The 13,041-nt window shown below is 36.9% G+C and overlaps 1 protein-coding gene across 1 annotated transcript in view; it reads left to right on the top strand.

Moving 5' to 3' along the window:
• The window catches only part of ZZEF1 (zinc finger ZZ-type and EF-hand domain containing 1), a 71,776-nt gene that overhangs the window by 22,818 nt on the left and 35,917 nt on the right, over positions 1–13,041 (top strand). The window contains 15 exon segments of the mRNA XM_015824304.2: positions 508–608; positions 1,061–1,230; positions 2,367–2,497; positions 2,827–2,897; positions 3,685–3,799; positions 4,840–4,999; positions 5,189–5,310; positions 5,408–5,530; positions 6,505–6,671; positions 7,679–7,760; positions 7,893–8,094; positions 8,980–9,128; positions 10,104–10,344; positions 11,021–11,100; positions 12,016–12,109. Of these exon segments, the coding sequence (XP_015679790.2) occupies positions 508–608; positions 1,061–1,230; positions 2,367–2,497; positions 2,827–2,897; positions 3,685–3,799; positions 4,840–4,999; positions 5,189–5,310; positions 5,408–5,530; positions 6,505–6,671; positions 7,679–7,760; positions 7,893–8,094; positions 8,980–9,128; positions 10,104–10,344; positions 11,021–11,100; positions 12,016–12,109 (2,008 nt within the window).

Raw genomic sequence — 13,041 nt, forward strand, 5'->3', positions numbered from 1 at the left:
TCTAGCCTCTTCTTAAAAATCTCCAGTGATGGAGTGCCCACAATTTCTGAAGGCAAGCTGTTCCATTGGTTAATTGTCCTCACTGTCAGGAAGTTTCTCCTTAATTTCAGGTTGCTTTTCTTTGTTCAGTTTCCACTCTAATAACATCTAGACTAGATTACCATAACACTTTGAATATACTTCAAAAGTACTCAATAACTAGAATGGTATAGCTTAGGTAATGACAGGTGCATTATTATATGACCCATTTCAGACTTTTAGATGTATTATGCAATTAGGTTTCAGGGATTGGATTCCATTTCAGCGAATAGCGGATCATCAAGTGCATGATTCAAATCCACAGTCTTATTCTGTCATAAATTTTCTATCTTCAGAATGTCACTGGATTTTTTGTTCTCAAAATCAGTTCACTCTCATTGCTGTTCAAAAGCTGCACCTTTTGTCCCAGCAAAATCTAGTTCATATCAAATTCTTTTCCATTTCATTATTTAGTAATTTCTTTTATAGGTTCAGAAGAAGGAAAGTGGTCAACGATATAAATCATATTTGGACTTCACAGGCCTGGATTTAAAACTTTTCTGGAATTTTTATAGTAAACTTCACCAAAAGTAGGTCCCTTTCGAGTATACTAAACAAAAGTCAGCACAATTAGTTATATTTAGGGTTATCATTGTGGTGGTTATTAATAGCGAAAACCTTCAGTTTTGGTCTGTTGTCAAATACATGAGACTGGCAAGTTACAGCTATAATAAATCATATGCAATTATCAACAGGCACAATGCTGCTGTTCAAAGGAAATCAGTATACTTATACAGTTGAGAAAAATAAAAATCTAAAGCAGGTATTAGATTTTCCAGAACTCTGTGTTACACAGGGCCCTTCAGAGGTATTTATTAACTACCACAACCATGTGTTATAAAGACTTTCTGCTGATTGGTATGTAGGAAATTACACAATGTAAGGTTCTATGCTTGGTTATGTTTAGGGAAGGCATTTTAAATGCTGAATTACTGTCTTAACCATAGTTTCACGACAATTTTTTTGTGGCTTCTCCTTGTAGCCCAAGAGAAGAATGCATTGATGCCCAGGCCGTGCTCTTACAACTTCTTCAGAGTTGCTTCTCAATGCTTACATCAGATCCCAAAGCTGCAAAGACTGAGAAAGCTGCTCAGAAAACAACAGTAGAAAGTACAGAAGCAGCAGAGGAACTTTATAAACATTTGTGTGAAGGTGATTCTTCTCATCTTTCGTTACAACCCATGAATTCCATGTAGTTGAGACTTCTTCCTTTAATATAATAATATGAGGCATTTATAGAGCAGGGTAGCTGGCAATTCTTTGAGGAGTTGTGGGGAAAGGGAATGCAATTGCTATGAAATTCCTAGGAACAAGGATCTCCTGCTGATCCTCGATTCCATGACAGATATCTAATCTCAGATCTCAAGATGTCTGGCCTTTGGCGTTGAGTATACTTTCTGCTAGGGAAGGAGGAAAACTAACTGTACCTGAAGTTGACCCTTTTATATTCTCCCTACTAACTTCTCATTGTGGCCAGTTCCTTCTTAACTCAGAGAATTAAAAAAAAATCAGGGACCTTGTGCATAAGAATATCTGTTAATCTCTATTTAAATCTCTATTTAATCTCCTGTTTACTGGAGCCCAAGCCTCATTCATCCAGGTTAAATCCTAAGCTACTTCATATTAGCTGATTTCTGTTGGGGTGGGAGTTGTCATAGCATCTTCCAACCTTTTGTAGGCTTCACAAATTGGTGCAAGCTGCTGAAATTGTTGCATACCTAGTGGACTGTAATTTATTCTCCCAAAACCAAGATATCCTTAATTGGTATCTTCTTGATGGGTCTTAAAGAAAAGAGGAAATACAGATAGTCCCTGACTTACAACAGTTCCTTTAGTGACTGTTCAAAGTTACAATGGCACTGAAAAAAAGTGACTTATGACTGTTTTTTACACTCATGACTGTTGTAGCATCCCCATGGTCACGTGATCAAAATTCAAACACTTGGCAACTGGCTCATATTTATGACGGTTGTAACGTCCCAGGATCATGCAATCCTCTTTTGCAACCTCCTGACAAGCAAAGTCAATGAGTAAATCCAGATTCAGTTATCAACTATGTTAACTAACTTAACAATGTCAGCGATTCACTTAACTGTGGCAAGAGAGGTTGCAAAGTGAAGTAAAATTCAGTAAACAATTGTCTCGTTTACAGAAATTTTGGGCTCGATTGTGGTCATAAGCTGAGGACTGCATGTATGAGATGAGATTGCAATAGAAGTTTAGGAACAGCAGGAAAAGGAATTGGAATTCAAAATGTACTTGATATTTTTATCTTTTTTAATGAACAGTTGTTAACAGCAACAGTGAGTCCACACCGCTGAAGGCTTTGAAGCAGGAAATGACTAACACATTACTCAATGGAGCAGCCATCTTTTTCCTCCATAGACATACCAGGCGGGAGCAGCTCTTTGCAATGCTGGTATGTTGTGAAGATCAGTGAAATGTAGTTTTTGTTGTATATGTTACTTAAAAGTACTTTTTAAGATTAGATTCTTCAGATACATGCATCTTCTGTCCAGTCTACCTCAATCTGCCTCCCAATAACATTTTTATTAGTTTTAATATTAACTATATTTTATCTTGTACATGTTCATTGTAAATAACACTATCTAGTTAAGTAGATTCCGTTACTGCCATTTTGTATCTACTCAACAATCCTTTGAGATATTCCATTCTGCTTATTTATTCTGTTGCCAAAAGTGTATATTTGTGAGAGTTATTTTTAAAAGAGCATTTTCTATTTTACAGAATAATATCACAGAGCAGAAACACAAGCCATCTGTGCAACTTACTTTCAAATCTCTTTGTGCTTATTTTAGGTAAGCAAGTTAATCTTTGCATTTTTTTTTTTGAATTATCTCATTGGCATTTTTTTAACATTTTCAAATCTGTCATTTTGTGATATGAATCTGCTGATCATCAGAATGAGATTTCTGCTTCAGGAAACAAAAAAGTAGAAATGGTTAATATAGAAACTGGATCTGAATTACTTAAAAAAATAAATTGTGACCATAAGGATTGAAAAATACATGGCCCTATTTTAGAACCTGCAGCGATTCATATGTTTGTTTATTTTTTGTTTTGTTAGCTTCTATTCCACCTTTATTATTTTTACAAATAACTCAAGGTGGTGAACATATTCAGTATACCTTCCTCCTCCTATTGTCCTTACAACAACAACCCTGTGAGGAAGGCTGGATTGAGAGAGAATGACTAACCCAAGGTCACCCAGCTGGCTTTCATGCTAAGGCAAGACTTGAACACATGCTCTCTTACTTTCTAGCCTAGTGTGATAACCATTAGACTAAATTGGCTAAATGATAAATCTTAGCTTCAATTTTTATTGCTCATACTGGCTGAGGTAGTTGGCGTCAAATTCTGCATTATCTGGAGCAGTTTTTCTCAATCGGGGTAATTTCCAGGGGTGTGTACTTCAACTCCCAGAATTCCACAGCCAGCGCAGCCATTGATAACAATTCTGGCCGTTGAAATACATATGCCTGGAAGTGGCCATGGTTGGCGAACGCTGATCTAAAGATTAACCAGTTGCCAATTCTAATTGGTAATTAACAATACATTATTATGGAAATGTTCTTTCTTTGTCAGTGATCAGGATCCAGGTGGACTTCTGCTATTACCAGATAAAGGAACATCTGCAGATGTTGATGTTACTCAAGTGCTAACAGTAATGAGGACCCTCCTGATGGTGATGTCAAAAGAGGTTGTAGTTTTTAAAAATGGGTTTTTTTTCCATATAGAAGTGATAATTTATATATACATTATTTCTGGAAGGTCTGTGAAAGCTACTTCTGACAATATGTTCCAATAGTTTCAGAACAGGTATACCAGGGTTTTTTCCCCCCAATAAATACTATTGAGGTGGCAATATTGATTGAATTTGCAGAAAATTATTTGCAAATTTAAATACCAGTAGAGCTGATTTTTTGTTAGTCATAACTAAAGCTGAACAGAAAATTCGTAAGTATTTAGTGATAAGCTCTGCTTGATGTAATATCACTATTTTGCACCATTTTTAAATTAAACAGTCTATTGTAAATTGTACAATAGAGTATAGAATGTAGACTATAATGTTTAATGTTTTTTTTCTTATATGGTGAAGTAGGGATGCCTAATTTTTTGGGTGTTGTGACACATTTGACATTTGAGATCTGCATTAAGCAGCAGAAAATTGATTTCATTTAAATTTATATTTAATTATAATTAAACATATTTGAAAGAACTGTGACCAAGTTGAGGTGGTGGATAGCCAGCAAACTGTTTTCGTTTTGATTTCTGATGGGACATCAAGTTAAACTTAATGATTCAATGCTGTTTCACAGATTTGTTTTTTTAAAAAAAAACAAACCCAAATAGCCATATCCAGACTTCTTATATGATGTTATCCTACCCACTTTATGGTCCTCAGTTGCTTCATCCCAGTCAGGTTGGGCTATTGATTGCCAAAAGATTGTCTACCCTGCTTAATTATTATTGATGTAACACTTAGACTTAAAAAGTGCAGTTTCTGTCATGTTGGTACATTTAAAAATAATAAATGTGAGAACATAAAAAAAAATAGTTAGTTCTAATTCAGGAGTGGGAGCTCACAGGTAACAGCTTCTTTGGTTACATATCTTTTCTGATCCCCAAGTAGAAAATGTGACCCCTCTCAGGTCAAGAAAAGGGTGTGTATTTTATTTTAGTTGCTCAATTTCTAGTTTTGATTTCTAATGACTTTGAACTTAACTGATTTTTCCCCAGTGTGAAATGTTGATGAAGGACATTGTATTGCAAGATACTGGCCCTGTTCTCTCATCCTTATTCTGGTCAGTACAGGGTAGCCTCCTGTCTTGGTGCTACCTGCAACTTAAAGGCAATGATGCAGCATCCAAACATCTTGCCAAAGAAATCCTTACAAAATGTGAGTACTGTATCTAATACTCATAAGTAGTCACCAACATTTTAGTTTAGCCTACCCTAAAGCGATGTATGTGTCAGTCTCTGAAGATGAAGGTAGATGTAATCCAACATAGTTAGTGGGCATCGAGTGACAGAATCCCGTTGCTAATATTTCCTTTAACTGTTGCCTTACGCTTTTTTTTTTGTCTAGATGTACAACAGTTTCTGTCAAGTATTAAGACAATTTTAGAGTCTCTCCTATCTCAATACAGCGTGAAAACCACTGTGGGAAAATTAAGCAACTCTGTTTTTGCCATGGTAGTCCGTCAGCTGGTGAGTGAGTTGAATGAGTTCCTACGGCAATTGCCTATTTTCAGTTTGGAGCTTCTTTTTGTAAGTGTTAACATCAGATGCTTTGTGTGTTCCCTAGGTGATCTTTCTGCAGGATTTCTGCATTTTAGACATCCCTCATGGGAGCCTCCTGCAGGATGTTAGCACATTGACAAAATTACTGAATGACCTGTCTGCAGAGTCTGAAAATTGTCCAAATAAGGTAATCTGAGAAAAAAATACAAATGCTTAACAATATTTCATTTTTTAATTAAATGCTGGGATTGTAATACTAACACTGTGAATAAGAAGTCATAGTGAAACATTTAAATAGATTGCAGGCTTCTGGGTACTTAAGAAACTCTTATCCTCAATTGAAACACATTCCTCTGGTATCTCAGCTTTTTGATTACCTGTTCCATTCCAAGATCTGTTGCAAAATACTGATAGGCTGTTAAAGATTTTAGGACCAGGAAAATATGTGGAGTACATTCCTGGGAGTTCAGAGAGATGCCTGAAATTCTGGGACCAAGTGTGGAGTAGTGGCTCACATGTTAAATAAGGAGTGACAGAGCCAGTTTCTAGTTCATTCTGAACCATAGAATCTCATTGGGCCAGTTAATTTTGGTGGTTATTTTTTTTTCAGTTCAACCTACCTCATGCTAATATTATACTGGGGAAAAATAGGAAGAGAGAGTATTTTGTAAACTTTACTAAGTTCTGAATGAAAAGATAAGTATCTAAAAAAATAAGTATCTATTGTAGCTGGAGTAGCACTGAGAAGTCTGTTTTTATTCAGCCATTAAATAAGTCTTAGCTCTGTACTGCTCTATTTTTACAACTATTATTTCAGTACTTGTAGCTGATATTTCTTTTTCCTGCTTAAAGTACGTGCCAAAATCTGTAAAGCATTACAGAGTCTTCAGTTGAATAGCAGGTTTCTAGCCTCTGGCATATGAAGATCCATTGTTAACCAGCTTAAGAAAATCTGATTTTGAAAGTCAGATACAACTTTTAAAATAGAAAAACAGATCCCTGAGTGAGCAGGCCATAGCTATCAGACAAGTCAGGATCTAAAATGAAGGTTTGGATTAATTTTCCATGTGCCCACTGGATAAGTGGTCACAATTGTTTTCTAGATCAAGCTTCAGAGAGTTAATTAATATCTGCTCCTCCTTTTTATTTTATTTGTATCAGATGGGCATAGAAAGCTGGCAGCAGGAGCAGCCAGTGGTACTACAAACGTGGACAGCAGAATCTCCTCATAATTACAATAACAACTGCCATGATGTGACTGTCTTCCTGTGCCCAGGAGCAACTTCCTTCGAGGTTGAGTTTGACGAAAGATGCGAAACGGAGCAGAGGCAAGTTGATCAATCCTGTATTAACACTTTTTGGTTAACATTTTCTTTTGGCCTTATTATTAGCTGCATTCTTGAAACTACAACAAAAGAAATGGTTTTTAGATTGTTTATGTGAGACCAGTTCTAGGACTCTTGCTTCCTCAAGAGCCAGAAATTTAAAACCTAGAACCAAAATGTAAGAAGACAAATGGATGGTTCAGAACGATAACATTTGTCTCACATCTTATAACTTCTCTCATCAGGTCCTTTATTGCTAATGTTTGCTACATAAGAAAATGTATTGGTAGTCAGTTTCTTGTAGGGATTGCAGTTTATTGCATTCAAGTGGTCACTTAGTAAGTAGCATCTTCAATTTAATTAAAAACTGTGAGATATTGACTAAGGTGCTTGTAGAAGGCAGAGAGAATGGCCTTGAAGAATAGGAGGAAGAGCTGCTACCAGGCAATGTCTATGGAGATTCTCAATCTTCCAAGTCATGGTTGTCCCAAAGGTGCTTTTTCAAAAGACTTTTCACTTCTCATCCAAGAATCTTCTTCAGTTCACAAACTGAAGAAGCTTTTTGGATATGAAGCAAAACATTTTCAAGGAAAAAAGCAAGGCAGTCCAGTTGCCTTTGGGACTACCAAGGCAATGGCCAGATAAAAGCAGCTTGACCCAGGCCAAGAATATATCATGAGGAGACATCTCATACACTTCTTAATTTGGGAAAAAAAACCAGAAACCACTTGGCAACTTTTCAGCAACATTCTTGGGGAGAGTAGGCTTTCTGCTGTCCCGCTGGTGGGGGCTTCTGCTCGCTATGTAACTCCCTTCTCCATATCAACTTTCTGTTTTCTTTCAGCATCATAATGGGCCTTCTTTCCTTCAGGAGTATTGATGGCCAATATCCATAATGAAAAAAACTGTCTTGTGGCTCAGTTGCATGTCTTGTTTCCAGATTAATCAAAGGGTGCCAAAATTAGTCCATTTAAGACTTGTTCTTTTAATCTGTTCAAAAAAACCTGTAGGTATGATTACCTGGAATTTACTGATGCCAAAGGCGGCAAAACTCGCTATGATACCAAAGTTGGCACAGATAAGTGGCCCAAGGTGAGTACTCTCCAGATTCTAAGCAAGAAATGTATATTGATGTGTTGTCATTCCTATCCCTGATATCTGATGTTAACTTGTTTTTCTAACCTGTTACACCTATAAACATCTGGCTGTTTTATTGTTTGGTAGAAAATGACCTTCAAAACTGGCCCTCGGTTGCAGTTTCTCTTTCACTCTGATAGCAGTAATAATGAGTGGGGCTACAAGTTCTCTGTCACAGCCTATGGATTGCCTGATGTTGACATTTCTTGGGTCCTGGATTTGCATCTCCTTGTGGCCAAGCTAATGGGGCGCCTAGCTTCACAGAGTATGGTGTTGAAATCTTCACAGGGTGAGTAATTAATAGTTTAATTTTCTTCATTTTCAAATCCTTGATGCTTTTGTAGGTGGGAATGGATGTGATATGAAAATCTTTGCTGACTTGCAATTTTTATTCTCAAGGTTTATACTTAAAATGCCTATACATTTAGGAAACAGTGGAAGAAATGCTAAGTAATGTATTTTAAAACAAATACTCAGCATCAGAGCTGAATTTGTCATTTGTCTAAATTCGTTTAGAACTTCTGTGTTTCCATATCCCACTCACTCATTTATCCTCAAAGGATTATCTTGTCTGAAGTGTTGTGCATCTCTCCCTCCCTCTCTCTCTCTCTCCCTCCCTCTCCCTCTCCCCCCATCCCTCTCTGAGTTGTAAGCCTTGGTGGGGAACACTTCATCCTGACAAAAAAGGAATAAATAATAATTTTGCTAGAAAGTGGATTGGAATAGGGATATCTACCCTCTGGTGCTTTACTTTACTTTAGCCACTACAGTTGCCCAAAGAAGTATTGTTCTGACATGAAATCCAATATCCAACAAAAAATAACACCATAACCCAGCAGTGGCGAACCTATGGGGGCAGAGCGGGGGCAAGGCATGGGGTGGAGTGGGGGCGGGGCCAGTTTTGGGGCACTTGGTCTCTAAAAGGTTCGCCATCACTGCCATAACCTATGGCAACACTGAATGCATATATTGAGAGTCTCAGAAGGAATGGAAGCAAGGGTGACAATAGTGCCAATTTCTAAAATGTTATATGTATTGGCTGGCTTTTATAGTGAATTTACTTTTCATTTTCTACTACCTTACCTTTGTAAATATAGATTACAAACTGTAATCTTAAAATATATTAAATTTGATAACGTCTCGGCTATTCTAACTTAGTGTTTATTCTCTTCAGGGGAAGATAGTGAAATAGAATTGCCTCCTACAGAAGCGGCAGCTGTTCTTAACTCTCCTTTATGGAAACCTGTCTTCAGGCATCGGATGCCTTCTGAGCAAACACCAGTAGACAGAAAAGAAAGCCAAACTCATCAGGAAAATAAAAAGGTATTAAGGTTGGCTGCTTACACTTAGTAACACCAATTCAGAGAACCCTTTGATCGTTTTTTCCCCTCTTCTTTTCTGACAGGTGTTACAGTACATCATTCAGGGACTGGAATGCTATGCCACAATTTATCACATTTTGTATCAGAAACAAGTGATCAAGACTAAGGATGGGATCAGATAGAGTTTGGATTAAAAGCATGTTTAACATCTGTCTGGGAGCAGCTATAATTAGGCTAGATTTCATGCATGGCAGTGGGAGGATTCTCCTCTTTTTTTCTACCCTAATTTTAGAATTTCTTCAAAGTTCCTGTTCAGTTGTCATGTAATCTTTGTTGTCGTGGACATTCTTTTACTTCCTTGTCTGGAATACTTAGGCTACTACAGCAGAGTGCTGGACTATAGCTCAAACCAAGGATTTATTCCTACAGTATTTACTTTTCAAAAAGAATTTTAAAAATATGTGATTTTTATAAGAAATTGGAAACCCATAACACAAAGAGCGTTAAGATCATACAGATTTATCTCTCAGTGTTTTATTTCCTGTAATAAATTGTGGCATTGTTACTGATACTTGAATAACCTACTTGAAATCTTAGCTAGTTTGCTGATTTTTCCTTCTCATGGTAAAGCCAACCATCAGCAGACCCCATAACCAGGATATAAGTCTGTAGCTTTCTTTTTCTAATTCCTTTTCAGTTAGGAAACTAGAAAATGGATCCCCAGATTTTTAGAAATAATGGTCCAGTTTTTTATCTAAATAGGATAGCTTCTTTTTTTGAATTTCTTATTTAAAATTATTTTTAACTACATCTAAGATACGTTTTTATTCAATCTAATTAAAAGTTTTTATGACATTTGTTTTAATGTTCATATTGAGATTGGATCTTATAATGCTTATAGAATTAATCATTAGGGACTTTGAGTTGGGTTGAAGTAGAAATTAATCCCTATATCTCTTCTGATGTTCTTTTTTAGGCAATCAACTCAGATGCCAACTGCTGCCATAATTTTCTCCTTGAGTTCTCAAAGTCAGACCCCACCCAGGAGTTCTGTGGGCCAAATTCTGAACTTTTCAAAGGACTCTTACAGGCATGTAATAAACAGGCCCCAAAGACAGATATAGTTGCTGGTTCCACTATCGATCAAGCTGTCCAGTCTACATTTGCTGCTTTGGTGTATCTCTCTCCAGATTTGTATGGGAAGCTGCAAAAATATGGTAACTTCTACATTAGTGAATATATACTTATAACAAAGACTGCTGCTCATATTACATAGCAGTCTTCTGTGACCAGGTGTCCTCCACATGCTGGATGACAGTGAACATTCAACATATGGCTTCAGGAATCAGTAATATTATCGGCAGGGAAGGAGTAGTACAAAGTTAATTTTTCCTAGAAAGCTTAATATAGGAAATCACTATTTTGAACATTCTCCGGTGAATGTTTTGAGATATGTTTAATTTTCAAGACACCATAATAGAGTATCATATTTAATTTGGGTGCATTTGCGAGGTTTCTTTGTGATTCTTCTACCTCAAAAGATGATAGACACTTCGTTACCTTGGGTCCTAGTTGTCCTTGTCTTCTTAGAGGGAAAACGGGTGTTGGGTTGTAACATATCATTCTGATTCTTGATATACGTAAGTAATTAAACAGCTCAAATGAAAGGGGAAGACATATATTTCTGAAATACTGTAAAGTCATAGGCCAAGATGGTTGGGAATTCTGGGTGTGGTAGAAAGGTCAGTTCACTATTTTCTCCTCAGCAAAGCTTTGCCACTTTAAGAAAGATCTAGAAAGATTTTGCACTTTGTATGAAGGATGTGCCTTGTTCTTTGACTGATTTAGGCTAAAAAGATCTGTCTTCTTATCTCCATCTTTTTGTCCTTGCAGTGAATAGTGGTGGCAAAACTCCTTTAAGTGAAGAATTTGCACAAGTATATTTGCTGGCAGATGGGATCAGAATATGGATGGTAAGAGGGCTGGCTGCTAATTGTTATCATATATTCCTCATTTACTAAGTGAGTCACAAAGTGGATCTGGTTCAGAGCTGTTCAGAATCGGTCAGATATTGCTTAAATGCTTGAGTATCTCTTTTAGTAGCATTAATCAACTTTTCTTTTATGGGGCGATTAATCCTGCAAAATTCATTTCTCATGGCTCCCAAATATCCTTTCATTTAAAAAATAGCATAAAATTTTGCTACTCGACATCAGGGATCCCCAATCCCCAGTCCGCAGCCTGGTTACCAGTTCGCAGCCCATTGGGAACTGGACCGCGCAAGCAGTAGGCAAGCACGTGAGTGCATGATGCTCTGTATAAATGGTGTGTGCATGTGCGAAATCACACCCTCTCCCCACCACCACCACCGCTTCCATTCCGTGGAGCCAGAAAGGTTGAGGATTGCTGCTCTACATGTCAGGGAGCAGGTTTAGTGGGAGCTGTCCCTCCAAGTATACTAACTTCCCAGAAGAAGAAATCCACTTAAATGAACCTGAGAAAAGCCTATATTTCACTTATCCATTGGTTTTCTTGATGAGCTACTGGTATCCTTACTGATGCAAGAAATGACATGGAAATTGTATTGTTAACTCATTCACTCTGCTAAGGGTCATATACTTCCTGATGCAATCTGATTTCCAAAGACCAAGTGCTTTGCCGAAATCTGAACTGATCATTTTCAAACTTAGGTCTGTTAGTAGTATCCTGTCTATAAACTGGCCATTCTTATATTTTTCTAGGTTTTTCTTTTAAGATGTGAACTTATAATACCATTCCATTGATCTGTTGATTTCCACTCATTGTGAGGAAATGTCTTTGTGGAGATGTCATCTGAGAAAGGCAAATATGAAATTCTTTCATTCTTTTTTAAACTCTCTTTTCTGCAGCTGGAAATGAAGCAGAAGTTCCTCATGGGCCAGAGAAGTAATGGGGAGGAGCAGCAGGCTGGTGAGATGAGCGAGGTAAACCCAGAATGTCTTGGTAAGTCTCTTTCTGCGCTTGCCTCTTTTTGCAATCCTATTAGTTATTAATCATATGTCCATTCTCCAAAGGACCTTTTGAAGAACATTTGTCTTTCTCACACAAAAAAATAAAAAATGGCTTCATTAATAACTTACCACTCCTTCTTAAAATGCAACCAGATAACTCTTCATTCTGTACTTTGCTCCCTTTTCTATAAACCCATTTCTCCACCTGTCCTTATTAATCAGCAAAGATCCAGTAAAAATTAGCCAAAAATATTCACAGACATTTCTGAATATTATAATCACAGAAATGACAAAGAATCACCAAAGAGAAACACTTATCTGTATTGGTAGAAAGTCTCTCTTTAACTGAATAACAAATTATAATCCAAAAATTTCATTAGAAATGAGAAATGTAGGTTCTAGAGTCCACAAATTGGGGTGTGAACTTAAGGGAAGACCCTCTCTCCCTATTGCTCGCTTCACTAGCTGATTGAGAAAATCTAAATTTCTGTGACTTTCTTGTGAGGAATGACAGTCCAGAGGACAGATGTGTTGATTTCAGGTTTCCTCCTTATTTCCAGAGGGAGAAAAAGCATTCCTAAATATAACTGGTGGCAAAACAGTTTGGAACACCATCTCCCTTTGAAAATGGTTAAACTGCCATTTTTTCCACCAGAAGTCAGCCCAATAATACAACCTAAAAACTAAACATAATCCAGAAACTTAAAATTAAATCATTTAAAATGCATCCACATACAGCAAGAATAAAAATGTTTTGTTGTGTATTTTTAAGAATCCTGAACAAGTTTTAAAGGGACATTCCAAAATCAGGGCAGCAGAAGTGTCTCTTGTTTGAAAATAATAGATCAACCTAGAAAGAGGCAGTGAGAAAGCTTTTCTCTGATCTTCATGCATGAGATACTCCTTCAGATATTTGAACTCTAA

This window comes from Protobothrops mucrosquamatus, unplaced genomic scaffold (genome assembly GCF_001527695.2).
Source record: "Protobothrops mucrosquamatus isolate PMUCROS unplaced genomic scaffold, P.Mucros_1.0 scaffold2194, whole genome shotgun sequence".
NCBI lineage: Eukaryota > Metazoa > Chordata > Lepidosauria > Squamata > Viperidae > Protobothrops > Protobothrops mucrosquamatus.